This window comes from Phyllobates terribilis, unplaced genomic scaffold, assembly GCF_046119375.1.
Source record: "Phyllobates terribilis strain yellow unplaced genomic scaffold, ASM4611937v1 Scaffold_12__6_contigs__length_324123572, whole genome shotgun sequence".
In the NCBI taxonomy this organism is placed as follows: Eukaryota; Metazoa; Chordata; class Amphibia; order Anura; family Dendrobatidae; genus Phyllobates; species Phyllobates terribilis.
The window spans coordinates 70,749,341-70,765,877 of NW_027362772.1; the positions used below are offsets into that span (position 1 = coordinate 70,749,341).

Consider the following 16,537-nt stretch of genomic DNA (forward strand, 5'->3'; position numbering starts at 1 on the left):
AGGTTTGCAAAAAAGTTTGGACGCCACCAGTCCACAGTCAGATTATTGCAAATGGAGGAAATTCATAACCTTAATACCCTCCCCAGAAGTGTGTGAGTAATCAACATCATTCCAAGTGCAAGGCATATAATAGTCCATAACGTCTCAAAGGAACCCAAGGTAACCTCTAAGCATCTAAAGGTCTCTCTCACATTAGCTAATGTTACTGTTAATGAGTCCAAAATCAGTAAGACACTGAACAACAATGATGTGCATGGCAGAATTGCAAGGAGAAAGCCACTGCTCTCTACATTGCTGTCCAGCTTTAGTTTGCAGATGATCACCTTGACAAGCAAGGTGGTTATTAGAACAAGGTTTTGTGGATGGATGTGACTATATAGAGGTTTTTTTTGTTTAAATGAGAAGCATTGTGTTTGGAGAAAGAAAAAAACTACATTACAGCATAAAAACCTCATGCCACTTGTGAGACATGGTGGTCATAGAATCATGGAACAATAAATTCAGAATTTTATCAGCATATTCTAAAACAAAATGTCAGGACATCTGTCCATGAGTTGAATCTCAAGAGAACGTGGGTAATTCAGCAAGGCAATGATCCAAAGTCACAAGTCTTTCTGTAAAAGAAAGGCAAAGTTTTGGTGACCTTAATCCTATAGAAATGGAAGGACATGAAGTGAGCAGGAACATGGAATTAATATCATCTCACCTATCGAGAGGTCCAATGCATGGAAAACTCACTGAATTGTGAATCCAAGAGTAAACTATGGAAAGAAAAATGTAAATTTGTAATATGCAATGATTAAGAACTTAGTCTGAAACAGGTTTGATATTTTTAACCGGTGATGGCTACCATATACTGTACTTGGCGGAATTTTAGCCCATTCTTCCCTACAAAACAGCTTCCACACTCACTCTGTTTTTTTGGTGGGTTTTTCCCCATGAACTGCTCACTTCAGATCAAGGAAAGGAAAATATATCCAGCTTTTAGAAAAGGATTCCACTGCTGGATACATTTTCCTTTCCACAATTGATCTGAAGAGACCAGTTCATGGGGGAAAACCTACCAGCATAACTGTGTGGAAGCTGTTTTGTAGGGAAGAATGGGCTAAAATTCCACCAAGCCAATGTCCAGGACTAATCAACAATTACCAGATGCAGTGATTTCTGCACATGGAGGTCAAAAATGATACTGAAATCAAGGGTTCATATACCTTTGCGACTCACAGACATGCCATATTGGATAATTTTCATCATATAAAAAAATGACAAAGTCTAATATTTTTGACCCATTTGTTTGAGTTGGTTCCTCATTTACTTTTAGGACTCATGTGAAATTTTGATGTAGTTTTAGGTCACATTTATGCAGAAATATGAAAAAAAAATTCTGAAGAGTTCACAAACTTTCAAGCACCACTATGCACACATGCACCAGCTGATCCTGACTGGTGCAGGGATGACTTATTACAACATCTGGTCTGTGTTCATTACTTCCCATTCTGTCACTTTCTGGCTCTCTTAGGGTTAACCCTGTACAGAGAATAGATTGCTCATTAGACTTCGCCCCCTCCAACCTAATGCTGATCATGTGTCTGCCTCCAGCTTCAAGGTGCAATAGTGCAACCCTTACAACTCACAGCTGGCAGCTTATATAAAGGCAGACAGAGGGTGGGGGAGCAGTTGCAGCTGAGAAGGTGAGGGAGATTAATGGTGGTGGTGATGGTAGTAGTGGGGGACATAGGAATAGTCAGTCTTATATGGTTGGTATCGATAGATGAAGACCAATAAGTCAACATTGTGATTTAGGACTTTACCTAAACTTGAGTATTTTTAGGCAATATTCTATGTGAGGGTCGTAAAAGCTTCTTAGAGGATTGGTTTTGTCCTGTCATCGCATTCAATATCCATTTTCTCTTCTAGGATCTTACAGTAGAACCATGAAGTGGGCATTTGTACTGTTGACCATTGGGTTCCTGGCAGGTAATTTATATAATGGTGAGCGATATTGGTGGGCCTTAGTGGTATGGAGTAAATTAATGGTGGTGGTACTCATCAATGGTGGCACTACTACTGAGTCCATACCACTGACCCACTTATTATCATCATACTCTAACATCACTATAATCTCTAGGTTTGGACACCACTCACTAATCTTATTTCCACAGGAGCCCAGGCCCGATCACTTTTTAAGGATGCCCCCCAGACGAAATGGGAGTCTGCCCTGGATAGCTTTTGGCAGACCCTGAACAAAGTGGAAGAAGCCGCAGATGAAGCCTCATTAAGGATGAGAGATTCTCAGATCGGCAAGGAACTCGAGTGAGTAACATGACAAAAGAAGAGTTGAAGTCATGGTGGTGGTAATATGCAATATAATAGTAAAATTGGCCAATGGACTGGGCTTCAAGACTTAGTAACCTAATAACCCAGGGGTGGATATGGATTATTGATAATAACCTACATGTATGTGCAACAATTTACATTATCAAAACTGCTAAGGAAAGAGTACAAATTATACAATGACTATTTCGAAATCTTAAGGGTCATGGTAGACACCTATTCAAAGGGGTCATCCAGCCTTTTATTAATGGTGATTGGTTGTGTGTCTAACGTTCTGCACCACCCACCAATCAGATGTTTGAATAGGATAATTCTGCTACTAGTATGAGCCAACAAAAAACCCAATTTAAGCAGCAAAATGGCTGCAAAATTCACACAGATGGTCACTGAGGTGTGTTGGAGAATTTCGCTCCATTAATTTACAACCTAATTTTAAAAGGATGGATAAACTTGTAACCTTAATTAAACCAAATATTCTATTAATAAGTTTTTGTTATCTCTAGGGGATGATCCCTAATTTTTTTTTCAAAATTGAAAAGTAAAAATAAATAATGAAACAATAAAAATTAAATAAATAAAATTCAAAAGGTAAGCTAAATAAATGCAAATATTTAAATAGTAAAAAAACTAATAAAAAATATATAAAATAGTAAAAAACTAAAATTCAAAAGTTAAAATAAATAAATGCAAATATTTAAATAGTAAAAAAGTAAATATAAATATATAGAATAGTAAAAAAATAAAAATACATAAAATTCAAACGTTAAAGTAAATAAATTAAATATATAAATAGTATAAAAAATTATATAAATTTGTAAAAATTAGAACAAAATTCTAAATATAAAGTAAATAAATATTTAAATAGTATATATATATTTAAAATAAAATTAAAAAGTTAACGTAGTGAAGTAGATACAAATATTTAAATAGTGAAAAATAATATAAAAATATATAAAATTGCAAAAAAAATGAAATAAAATTCAAAACATAAAGTAAATAAATATTTATATAGCATATATATATGTATATATATATATCTAAAATAAAATTCAAAAGTTTAAGTAAATAAATATTTAATAGTGTATATATATATATGCACAATAAAATTCAAAAGTTTAAGTAGAAAAGTAAATACAAATATTTAAATAGTGAAAAATAATATAAAAGTATGTTAAATAGTAAAAAATTAAATTAAAAACTTATAGTAAATAAGTAAATAAATAAAAAATATTTAAATAGTAAAAAATAATAATATAAAAATATATAGAATAGTAAAAATAAAATTCAAAGCTTAAATTAAATAGATAAATAAATGAAAATATCTAAATAAATACAAATCTTATTTCTCTAATAATAATATGGCTAGGCTTACAATACAATTACGGCTGTGTTCACACCACCTGCCTATTTCATGGGTGAAAGGATGCCAAGGATGACCCAGATGTGCACAAATGGAAGTCTGTATAGTTACATAGGAAGGGATTTATGAAATTAGAAAAAAGGGTCTTTTTAAAAAAATCAGAAACAGGATTACTTTTACCCATACACTGCATCTGGCTTTACAGCCCACCCCCAATCAAGTGATGTAATACCAGACACAACCCACAGACAAAGGTGGCGCTGTGTCTTAAAAAGAAAAAAAACAAACTATTTTATAATATTGGACTTTCTCCATAGCCCGAAAACTTTTTCCATGGTGTAATTATTTCATGTCCTTTCTCGCCTCCTCTCTGCTCCACGCGCAGATGTCACCAGGCGCAGCAGTTTATGAGCAGCAATTTTCTGCGCATTGCAATGAGAGCAGGAATGACCAGGACAGGACGGGGCACGTAGACCTGGGTGACATAGCCTGTGCCTGTGACAGTAGCCTTAAGGCAGGTGATAAAAAAATGCACAGTATGTTTTCTCCTGAACATCTGTCGGCGTCCGCTCCTCCTATAATTACACGTTATCATATCTCCTTATAATATTAGATTGCCACCATCAATCTTATCAAAAATCAACTGGATTATTCTGGTTCTAGGTCATAAATTCCACAACTGTGTAATATATTTTGTATATATTTTCACTTTTTTTCCTTTTGCAAAATCTCGTTTTTTGAGCATTTTTTAACTTATTTAAATGAATAAAAGTAAAAAAAAAAAAATTAAGTGAAAGTATAAAAGTAAAAGTGTGTATATTTCACGCAGCATTTTTCCTGCTGACGCTATGTTTTTTGGTGCAGAAAAATCTGCTGCAAATACCCAGTGTGCACGTACCGTTAGAAAGTTGCAGAATATTATAGTGATTTCACAGTTGTTTCCAGTTGTATCCAGATGAGATGATCCATCAACTAAATCCAATTCTCTTTTGTTTACTGTTTACTAAAATGTATCAGTTGGGATTGTCAAGTCTGGATACAAATGAAACAAACTCTCAGCTCTAAGGCTATGTTCACACGTTGCGTTTTTGCTGCAGTTTTTTTTTCCCCCTGATTTTTTTATGCAAATTTATGTAAAATAAAAGCTGCTTTTACAGCAAAAGCTATGAGATTTCAGAAATCTCAGCTCCACACCTGAGCAGTTCCCGATGTTGACACCCGAAACAGCTGAACGGCGGGGGCGCCGGGTGTCACAACCATATTAGCATTGGATAATGGAAGAAGGCGGCTGAACTAGATCCCAGTGATTGACTGATCCCCCTTCCATTTAACCATGCCTTCTTTTAAGAATGTGCTCAGGCTAAATGTTAGCATCCTGTATGCCTGCAGTCACCACTAGAGGGAGCTCACAAGCCATCTGGATGCTGTTTTATGCTGATGACAGCACCTTATTTGCATTTTAATGCATATCCCCCCGCCTCATTTTTTTCCCGTAGTAGCTCGGCAAACCTTTGAAAATGAGTTTTATAAAAGTCCCATGCTACATGCAAATCTATGCCGATGGGTGTCTCTGGACTGCACACGGCACTGCCACTCTGCCTGCAATTGCTGACCTTCCGCCTTTGATTGACATCTCTTACAGAATTAAATTAAAAAGTAAATTATTTGCGGAGGGACGGCGATTGCAACAATCAACACTAGTGAGAATTTAGAAACTAATAGCACCGTTTTATTATAGCAATTGCTGTATAGTTAGTATGCAATCTGCTCCCCCTAGTGGTGACTACAAGATGCAATCTTTCTATCATATAACACTTTGGTGGACAGTAAAATCTCCTAATTAACCTAGCTCATCCTTGGCTGTACTTATGCTAGAAATTGAGCAGGAATTTGAGCTACAATTTGTGCCAATTTTTGGTACAGGTCTTAATAAATCAGTTGGAACAATGGCGGCCCTGAGGCCTCACACTATATTCTCAGCATCCTGGAAACTAGTAAATCAAAGAATATATGCTTCCCTATATGTATGCAAGAAAATTAGTATTAAAGTTCCAACCACATACAGTTGAAACCAGAAGTTTACATACACTATATAAAAAGACACATCTGCATGTGTTTCTCAATATCTGACATGAAATCAGAATAAACCTTTCCCATTTTAGGACAATTAGGATTACCATAATTTTTAATATTTACCAAATGCCAGAATAATGAGAGAGAGAGAATGTTTTAGGCATTTTTATTACTCACTGAAAAGTCAAAAGTTTACCTACATTTCATTAGTATTTGGTACCATTACCCTTATACTGAATGACTTGGGTCAAACGTTTGGGATATCCTTCCACAAGCTTCTCACAATAGTTGGTCGGAATTTGGGCCCATTCCTCCTGACAAAACTGGTGTAACTGATCCAGGTTTGTAGGTCGCCTTGCTCGCACCTGCCTTTTCATCTTTCCCATAAATTTTCAATAGGATTGAGAACAGGGCTTTGTGATGACCACTCCAAAACATGGACTTTGTTACCCTTAAGTCACTTTGTTACCATTTTGGCAGTATTCTTCTGGTCATTGTCCATTTGGAAGACCCATTTCCGCCCAAGCTTTAACTTCCCGGCTGATGTCTTGAGATGTTGCTTCTGTATTGCCACATAATCTTCTTTTCTCCTGATGCCGCCTGTTTTGTGAAATGCACCAGTCCCTCCTGCAGCAAAACAACCCCACAACATGATGCTGCCACCCCCGTGTTTCACAGTTGGGATGGTGTTTTTAGGCTTCCAAGCGTCTCCCTTTTTCCTCCAAACATAATGATGGTCATTATGCCCAAACAGTTAAATATTAGTTTCATCAGACCACAAGACATGTCTCCAAAAATTAAGATCTGTGTTCCTGTGTGCATTTGCAAACATTAATCTGGCTTTTTTTTATGTTTCTATTGGAGTAATGACTTTTTCCTGGCAGAGTGGCCTTTCAGCCCATGTTGATACAGTACTCCTTTCACTGTGGATATTGACACAATCTTACCAGCTTCCACCATCATCTTCACAAGGTCTTTTGCTTTTGTCCTTTGGTTGATATGCACATGTCGGACCAAAACACGTTCATCTCTGGGACCCAGAATCCGTCTCCTTCCTGAGCGGTATGATGGCTGGACATTCCCATCTTGTTTGTACTTGCATATAATTATTTGTACAGATGAACGAGGCACCTTCAGGTACCTTGAAATTGTGCCCAAGGATGAGCTAGACTTGTGCAAGTCCACAATTCTCTTCCTGATATCTTGGCTGATTTCTTTTGACTTTCCCATGATGCTACACAAAGAAGCAGTGTGTTTCAGGTGTGCATTAAAATACATCCACAGGTGTGTCTCTAATTAACTCAGATGTTGCTAAAAACCTATCAGAAGCTTCCAAACACATGACATCATCATATGGGCAGTCCAGAATTGTTTAAACGCATAGTAATCTTAGTGTATGTAGACTTTTGATTTTGCAGTAAGTAATAAAATTGCCTTAAAACATTCTCTCTTTCTCTCATTATTCTGGTATTTGGCAAATATTAAAAATGATGGTAATACTAATTGACCTAAAACGGGAGAGGTTTAAGCTGTGTGCCCACGATGCATTTTTTAAGCGTTTCCGCAGCGGCAAAAACGCTGCAGAAACACTTAAAAAACACTTGGTAGAAGGCCTGCCATGTTTCCCAATGATAATCCGCATGTGCTGTGCACATGCTGCGGAAATTTCCGCTGCTGATTATCATTGCGGAAAAAAACGCAGCACTACCAATTATTTTGCGGAAGTGCTGCGTTTTCGCCGCCATTGACTTGCATTAGATCGCATGGACTACGCATCACTGTATATGTAGTTGCGCATTCCATGTGTTCTAATGTGCGGATGGTACCCAGGTCTAGAGGAGAGGAGACTCTCCTCCGGACCCGGGTACCATAGAACCTGTAAAAAAATGAATAAAATAAAAAATAAATATATACTTACCTTCTGGCGGCCCGTGCTGCGCTCCTCCTCGCATGCTGGCATATCGCGATGGACTGAAGGACCTGCGCTGACGTCATAGTCAAGTGACGGGTCACGCGATGCTGACGTCGGCAGGTCCTTCAGTGTACCGCGATCTGCCAGCAGCCGGGACGGTGAAGCAAGACTGTGGGGGCCATCGGAAGGTAAGTATAGATTTATTTTTTTATTTTTAAACATTCTTTCGGTCACAGTATATAAAGCCATGCCGGTTGCATGAATTTATATAGTGTGACCAAGTTGTCAAGCACTTTCCAAGTGATGCTAAAATCGCTTGTCAACCCGTATGCGGAAATGCATGTGAAGAACACTTCACATCCGCATGTCCCTGGCAGGAAAAACGCATGTACAATCCGCATGTACAATCCGCATGTACAATCCGCATGTACAATCTGCATGTACAATCCACATGTACAATCCGCATGTACAATCCGCATGTACAATCCGCATGCGTTTTTTTCTGCCAGGGAGATGCAGAAACACTCAGGAAAAAATCTGGAGCATTTCTGCATCGTGGGCACATAGCCTTATTCTGATTTCATGTCAGATATTGAGAAAAACATGCAGATGTGTCTATTTATATAGTGTATGGAAACTTCTGGTTTCAACTTTATATAAATAAAATATATATGAAATAAGGGGTAAAAAAATAAGTATCTAAAAGAAAGAAGTTTGGATGCAAGTCTGTGTGACTCATTCAGGATACATATTTTGGAATATTGTCAGTTGCCTGTAAAGCACATTCTCTACTGACTGCTGAGAGCGGGGAGTGTTGCCTGTGGTGTCTGCCTGCAGGAAACTAAAATACGTATGTCAGACTCAGCAAATCACTTGTAAGAACATGGAATGTGACCCAAAGATCGATCCGTCAGAACATGCAACTTGCAAAGATGAAACTGAACTTCCATATTTTTTCAGTGTCAGACTGGATGGATAGATAGATAGATAGATAGATAGACAACAAAGATAGATAGATAGATAGATAGATAGATAGACAATAAATAGAGATAGATAGAAGGATAGATAGATAGATAGATAGATAGATAGATAGACAATAAATAGAGATAGATAGATAGATAGATAGATAGATAGATAGATAGATAGATAGATAGATAGACGGATGGATGAACGGACGAATGGATAGCTGGATAGATGGACGGACGAATGGATAGATGTATGGATGAACGGATGAATGGATGGATGGATGGATGGATGGATGGACGGATGAATGGATGGATGGATAAATGGATGCAGGAAGGACGAATGGGTAGATGGATGGATGAACAGACGATTGAATGCATGGACGAATGGATAGATGGATGGATGGATAGACGAATGAAAATATGGATTGATGGATGAATGGATAGATGGATGGATGGACGGATGAATGGATAGATAGATGATTGATAGATAGACAAACTAACAGATGGATGAATGGATGTACTGATGAACGGATAGATGGATGGACATATGCATAAATGGATGGATAGACAGAAGAATGGATAGATGGACAAGTAGGTAGAATGAATATAGATAAATAAACGGATAGATAGACATATAGATAGAGATAGATTGAAAGATAAATAGCTAGATGAACAAATATAGATAGACAGAAAGATAGATTTTAGATAGACAGATGGATGAACGGATGGCTAGATAGATGTGTTTTGTGCATTGGCTAATAAATGTCATTTTTTAGCTTTTAACCATTGGAGTGCTTCCTTCTTGGTTAGCTAGATAGATAAACAGATTTGCAAGTTCATTATAAGTAATATACTCCAATATATAGTATGTGTGTTTGACATGTTGACCTTTCCCCCTACTTTACTACTAGTGTAGTGCTTGTGTTCTTCATTAATTTCTTGGTATAATACTTTTTATTTTTTAGTGGACTCATCAAAGACACGATGGAAGAACTAAGTAATTATGCTGATGACTTGAAGAGTAAGGTTGGCCCCATGGCCCAGGATGCCCAGGAACGGTTTAACGATGAGGTCTCCGCTCTGGCTGATAAACTGAAGAGCGACATGGAAGACACCAAGTCTCGGGCCATCCAATACTCAGGAGACCTGCGCTCCATGTTTGACCAGAACCTTGAAGATGTTCAAGGAAAAGTCAGCATGTACATGAAGAAGCTAAAGAAACGTCTTGCAAAAGATAGCGAAGATCTTAAGCAAAAGCTTGGCCAGTATGGGGAAGACCTCAGCAAGAACACCCAGGATAAGGTTGAAAGCCTCCGTAAAAACATTGAACCCTATGTGTCTAGCCTGAAGAAAAAGGGACAGGAGCGTCTTCAGTCTCTGAAAGATGTCATGGATGAACAAGGGAAACAACTCCGGGATAGATTCGCCTCAGTGGCCAAAGATGTCCAGAACAAAGTCAGGAAAATGGCCTCCGATGTGAAGACCAGTGTAGACAAGGTGGCCGACCAGATGAAAAAGTGGTTCAATCCTTCCATAGACAACCTCCGTAACCAGCTTCAAAACATGGCCAAGAGTCTCCAGAACAAGAAGCAATAAGATGTTGACCCATGTTCTTGGACTTTAACCACCATACTCATAGTTTCCCACATGTAACGGTTCTACAAATAGCTGCTATTCCTGGAACCAAAAGCTTGCATCCCGCATTAAGCTGTAGATACAAGGCCAACATTTTACGCAATCCCACCACATTCATCAAAGACACTATGTACCAGCAGAATAGTTACATTCCTAATCAGTCCATATGTGGAGACCTTGAAGTCATTGTCCTTCACCACCAGGGTCTGAAGATATTTGATGGAGATATTTGGATCGCCAAGTATCTCTCTGCCGGGGCACCATGATATGAAACTAGAAAACATTGCTCCTCAACTTCAAGAGCACGAAGGTCTGGAGCTCCATCTGGGTGTCTTTGAGGACAATAGTCAAAACTGCTAAACAAATGAGGGCTAAGTTCCTTGTGTTACTTATTGTCTAGGAATTTTTTTAAGTTAATATAACAAAAGAAAAACATATACACAACTGTTCAATCTCAAGCAATGAAATTGGTGGTCCCTGCAGGTCTGTGTTTTACTTCCCTTCAGTGATGACTTCATGTACATCTACAGGATTGCTATAGGCAATGAATGCCAACAGCCATCACCACTGAGGCCAGTGATTGGCTTCAGCGGTCAAGTGGATATAGGTGATGTCATGGCTTCAGGGAACTAAACACAAACCAGTGAGGACCACCAGAGCATTTACACTGGAGCTACAGGGGATTGAACAGGAAAGTTTAATTTTTATGTTATCAGTCCAATTTTTTATAGAATCCCTAGACAACCCCACATCCTCTTGAACCTACTTTTGTATACAAAGCTGAACCCAATGACTATGTGTCCTGGATATCTCCAGCCGTGTACAGGACCTCATCATACCCAAATAGTATTTCTAATGCTTTTCTTTATTACTACTTTGTCTCTTTATATTGTTTTACGCTGTTTTATGTGTTTTTGTAAAATCTTCTTATGGCTTCTCCTCTCCAGGAGCCACGTATATACTGCCTGTCAGCTGTACATTATAGAGATTTTATCAATTGTGACCAATATTTTTTAAATAAAAGGGAATGGCTGACATATTTTATGCGAAGAGAGGGTCTTCTTATATTGGCTTCACGAAGGAAAACTCTATGGATCATTTACATCTTTGCAGGGTTTTCGTGGATATGATGCCCTACCCCAATGTATATTATGTAGGGTTCCCATAATTTTTGTTAACGCACCACAGCCCCACAGTGACATCTAAATAAATGTGACCAAGCCTGGTACTGCAGTTCCACTTGAATGAGTTGAACTGGAGTACCAGGGAAGATCTGGATGGGATAAATGCACACAGATAGGGCAGTACCATAAGGAACAAGTTTGGGATGAGGGTGACGTTCACCGGTAAGGGTTGTGTAAGGACACAACACTTGTAGAAGTCTGATGTCCCGCAGCTGCCACCCCATAGCTGGAGAAGAATATCGTTCAGATAGCAGTTTGGCAAACCAGAGTTTATCATGATGTGGCGGCTGCGCTCACGGAAAGGATGAGATCTGGAGAGTATAAGCAAGGTTTCACATCAATGTGTTTCTCAAGGTGAAAAACCAAGTGGTTACCAGTCCTGCGCTGAAATGCATTGGTGTGAAACCTTGCTTATACTCTCCGGATCTCATCCTTTCTATGAGCACAGCCCGCACATCTTGATAGTCTTCATTTTGCCAAAGTGGAGTACCAGGCTCTGTCAGATTTATAAGGATTTAGTGTGAAATCGGGATACCTGTTTTCCATTGACTGCTACTGCAACTACTTTCTACTGATTGGTTGGTGTATCAGGGCTTCGAGACTCCTAAAAATAAACTATCAAGGTTATATTCCTGGAAAACCCAAATCCCTGTAGTGGTTGATCATAAAATATATGTCGAGTGAGAGCATCAGAAATGCTTCCCGGAGAAAGGTGGACAAGATTGTCCATAGCAAATATGTTCCAAAGGAGACAGCAAACATGGACTGCTGAATATCAAGACCATTGGACAAATGGTCATAGTCATAGACAATATATATCACAAATATACAGACAAAATGCTTCTAATGAAGCAAAGTATTTACCCCCTTATCACTGATGACATGACTAGATTCTCTTTAGCGTGTTTGCATCACTGCATTCTTGTGTTGTCCAAAGAGGTCTTCTTCTGACTCCTTTGGTTGTAGTTCGTATTCCAAAAATTAATTATTGCAGCATATGACCACTATACCTGGAGGTTTCCTCAATTATTTAGTTTTTACTTGTCTTCCTTGAGTTAGTGCTACACCCTTGTAGTCATTTTGGCATGCTCACAAACATTGAATGCAAATTGGGAAATCAACCAGAACCAACCAACTATCGATTGAGTATGGATGTCTCCTGACTCACCTTGGAGCTTATTTGACTTCGGCTAGCCCAATAATTTGGTTCTGTAGTCGTATAGTCACTGATATAGGTGTCTGACAGCTGCTTGTTACCCTACTCCCATAGAAATAAACAAGCACGCTTGGCCGAGGTGCGCATGCACGCTAATGATGGAGTCAATGGATCGAGCTGTCAGCCAAATGCTTGGTTGATGTCTATGGCCCTGATTTATTATTGTTGTTTCTCTACTTGTCCACAGTAATTTGTGGCCTTAATATTTGTGCCTTATTCTCTATATATTTTGCACCATTTTTTTAAGTTGTCTTTCTCTTTTAAGTTTTTTTTTCCTAAACCACTTTGCTTTTTTCAGATGTTTTAGACAGTCTCAAGAAATGCGATTTTTTAAAATGTCACATTTTTTTGCCGCTTCTCACTCCAGTCCTTGGCTGTAGTAAAGTCTTCAGCGGATTTTCATTTTTGGCTCAATTGGAGACTATTTGTTCTAAAAAGTTTCGAAAACGATAAAAAACAAAAATAAAGAGCGTCTTTGATTTTGCACAAAAATTCATGAACCACTTTCGCAAGTTGGATGAATTTGGCACAAAAAAAAAAGTCAACAAATACTGAAGAAAGAAAAAAGCAGCAGAGTGGTCAAGAAAACAGCGCATGGTGAAAATACTTTGTCACAACCCTAAAATAAAAGGGTACAAGTGTTATAAAACACAGAATAACACACAGTCAATGAGTTATAGGTTGACCTCACTGGACATTTGTTCTTCAATATTTGGTTCCGCGAGTGGCAAATTTTAGATCAAGAGCTTTTAGAACGATTCCCACCACATGCAGCGGCTTGTAGAGTAAAATATGATGAGGTTCTTCAGTAAATGTATCTTACAGTAAATCCACCATGGAAGAAGACTTTATGACTCAACGTGTATTTATCAGCAGGAAATGGTGCTATTTCCTGAGATGACCCAATGTGAAACCAGTCAAAGGCTATCGAAAGAAGCTCTGCCTTGCAGAGATTATCAGGCATGGATCATATAATCATCCTGGCGTAATCACATGTTATGATCCTTTGAAAACATATACTTTCCCAAAAAGAACTAATCTCTTCCTGGAACCATGTACATAGGGCAGTACTGGTCAAGTTATGGGGGCTTCAATACACCCAATTGCTCCATACATTACAAAACTGTGATTGTCATCTAGTTCCATGGCACAACATCACACCTTTCCATTGGTTGTGCCTAGTTATCCAGCTCAGACCTACTCAAAAGAATTGGGTCGAGGCACATTTCCAGAAACAACCGGTGGACATGTGTGGCTCCTTTTTAGAAGGAAGAAGCTACGTTTTTGTACTTTTAGATAAGTCATTTAAGGTTATGTGGACACTGAGATTATTGAGGAGTCTTTGGAGTGGAATCTGCGCGGAAACTGAGCGGAATCTTTGCAAATCCTCTTCAACGATGCAAAACGTCTTAAAAACTTTGAGTTTCCGCTCAGTTTCTACTCTAACAACTCAGCAAAAAGACTCATTGTGCACAAAGCCTAAGGGTAAGCGCACATGAAGTCTATTGGAGCACAAAAAGAAAAACACCTGAAAAAAAATTGCTTGAAAGACTCATCCTATTCATTTCTATTGTAGAACCTCTTTGGGGCTCTCTGTTTTTTGAGCATTTTTCTTCCACTTCAGAAATTGAAAATCTCCTGGTGGGAAAAAAGAAAGTGCATGTCATTTCTAGGAAGTGGCTCCTAATGGAATCTAGCTCTAAACTATGCATTGTCTAGGAATGTCTAGGAAAAAATGCTCTTAAAATGCTTAAAAACTCTTCAAAACTTTTTCAGGAAACAAAACACTTCTCCCAAAACTCCAAAAAAGAGGTTTTCACTAGGAAACTCATTGTTTTTTGATTGCCTCAAAGAACTCAGTGTGCACATATATTAGTCTAATGTGTTGTGTCCTTTGCAGGAATGGCGGGTACATGCATGAGCAATGTCCAATATAGTCTAGATATGTAACCGCTGAGTTACACACTCCAGATTCTCAGTAGTATAGAGGCTGCACAGTTCTTGATGATGCTTTGGCTCAGACTATACTCAATACCTAGTAACCACAGGGACAAACTGTACTCAGTACTTAGTGAGCCATTGATAGAGATTCTGTTAAAAAAATGGTCACCTATTGCCATGGACTGTGTTCAGCAGCACAAACAAGGCTGCTTAAAGGCGACCTTTCACTTATCATAAATATATAATTGTATTACCCGGTGTAAATGCCGTTGCACTCCTGAATCTGGCGCCGTTTTTCTCTTGTTCCTGCGTCTCTCCATTCCAGAGATATGGCCTCCTCTTCGCTGATTATAATTCTAGACTTTTTAGCAAAGTGGGCGTGGTCCTCAACTCTCCTGTGTGGGAGTGTTCTGAGGATCACGCTCATCTGAATAAAAAGTCCAGTTTTGTATATAGGGAAGAGGAGGCCGTATCTCAGGAACGGAGAGGAGCAGAAACAAAAGAAAAACATCGCCGGATTCAGAAGAATGGCGGCATTAACACCAGGTAACACAATTCTATATTTATGGCAAGGGACAGATCTCCTTTAAGCAGCCCTTTATTATAGCAAAAAACAATTATATGGTATAAAGATCATATTTTGCACAACATAACAGTTAAATATCAATATATCAATCTCATGTCATTCCACATAATTTTATGCTCACAATTAACATTTCTGATTGATTGATGCTAATTTTGATATATATACATTATATATATATATATATATATATATATATATATATATATATATATATATACTGAATATATATTTTCTTCTGTTTTTTTTCATTGTTGAAACTCTCACTATGAATGTTGACTTTTTTTCACACAAAATTGACTTTTTTATTGACATAATTTGGGGATGTACAGTATAGACCAAAAGTTTGGACACACCTTCTCATTTAAAGATTTTTCTGTATTTTCATGACTATGAAAATTGTACATTCACATTGAAGGCATCAAAACTATGAATTAACACATGTGGAATCATATACTTAACAAAAAAGTGTGAAACAACTGAAAATATATCTTATATTCTAGGTTCTTCAAAGTAGCCACCTTTTGCTTTGATGACTGCTTGGCACACTCTTGGCATTCTCTTGATGAGCTTCAAGAAGTAGTCACCGGAAATGGTTTTCACTTCACAGGTGTGCCCTGTCAGGTTTAATAAGTGGGATTTCTTGCCTTATAAATGGGGTTGGGACCATCAGTTGTGTTGTGCAGAAGTCAGGTGGATACACAGCTGATAGTCCTACTGAATAGACTGTTAGAATTTGTATTATGGCAAGAAAAAAGCAGCTAATTAAAGAAAAATGAGTGGCAATCATTACTTTAAGAAATGAAGGTTAGTCAGTGCGAAAAATTGGGAAAACTTTGAAAATGTCCCCAAGTGCAGTTGCAAAAACCATCAAGCACTACAAAGAAATTGGCTCACATGAGGACCGCCCCACAAAAGGAAGACCAAGAGTCACCTCTGCTTCTGAGGATAAGTTTATCCGAGTCACCAGCCTCAGAAATCTCAGGTTAACAGCAGCTCAGATTAGAGACCAGGTCAATGCCACACATTGTTCTAGCAACAGACACATCTCTACAACAACTGTTAAGAGGAGACTTTGTGCAGCAGGCCTTCATGGTAAAATAGCTGCTAGGAAACCACTGCTAAAGGGCAGGCAACAAGCAGAAGAGACTTGTTTGGGTTAAAGAACACAAGTAATGGACATTAGACCAGTGGAAATCTGTGCTTTGGTCTGATGAGTCCAAATTTGAGATCTTTGGTTCCAACCACCGTGTCTTTGTGCGACGCAGAAAAGGTGAACGGATGGACTTTACATGCCTGGTTCCCACCGTGTAGCATGGAGGAGGAGGTGTGAT

General features: G+C 38.3%; 1 protein-coding gene across 2 annotated transcripts; it reads left to right on the plus strand.

The window, feature by feature from the left end:
* Nucleotides 1-1,594: 1,594 nt before the first annotated feature.
* On the plus strand, nt 1,595-11,318 carry APOE (apolipoprotein E). 2 transcript variants are annotated; one of them, XM_073655944.1, is made up of 4 exons: nt 1,595-1,691; nt 1,918-1,977; nt 2,163-2,313; nt 9,610-11,318. In XM_073655944.1, the coding sequence occupies exons 2-4, from the start codon at nt 1,935-1,937 to the stop codon at nt 10,238-10,240; spliced, it is 825 nt and encodes a 274-aa protein (XP_073512045.1). In that variant the 5' UTR covers nt 1,595-1,691; nt 1,918-1,934; the 3' UTR covers nt 10,241-11,318. The 2 variants fall into 2 exon arrangements, with proteins under 2 accessions (XP_073512045.1, XP_073512044.1); XM_073655943.1 differs by having other exon boundaries at nt 1,619-1,691; nt 1,918-1,992.
* The last annotated feature ends 5,219 nt before the right edge of the window (nt 11,319-16,537 follow it).

Excerpts from the sequence above, each read along its gene's own strand:
- APOE (XM_073655943.1), top strand. The coding sequence starts at position 1,935 with ATGAAGTGGGCATTTGTACTGTTGACCATTGGGTTCCTGGCAGGTAAT. Across the intron at positions 1,993-2,162 it reads GGCAGGTAATTTATATAATG|GAGCCCAGGCCCGATCACTT; the intron begins GTGAGCGATATT and ends TTATTTCCACAG. Across the intron at positions 2,314-9,609 it reads CAGATCGGCAAGGAACTCGA|TGGACTCATCAAAGACACGA; the intron begins GTGAGTAACATG and ends TTTATTTTTTAG.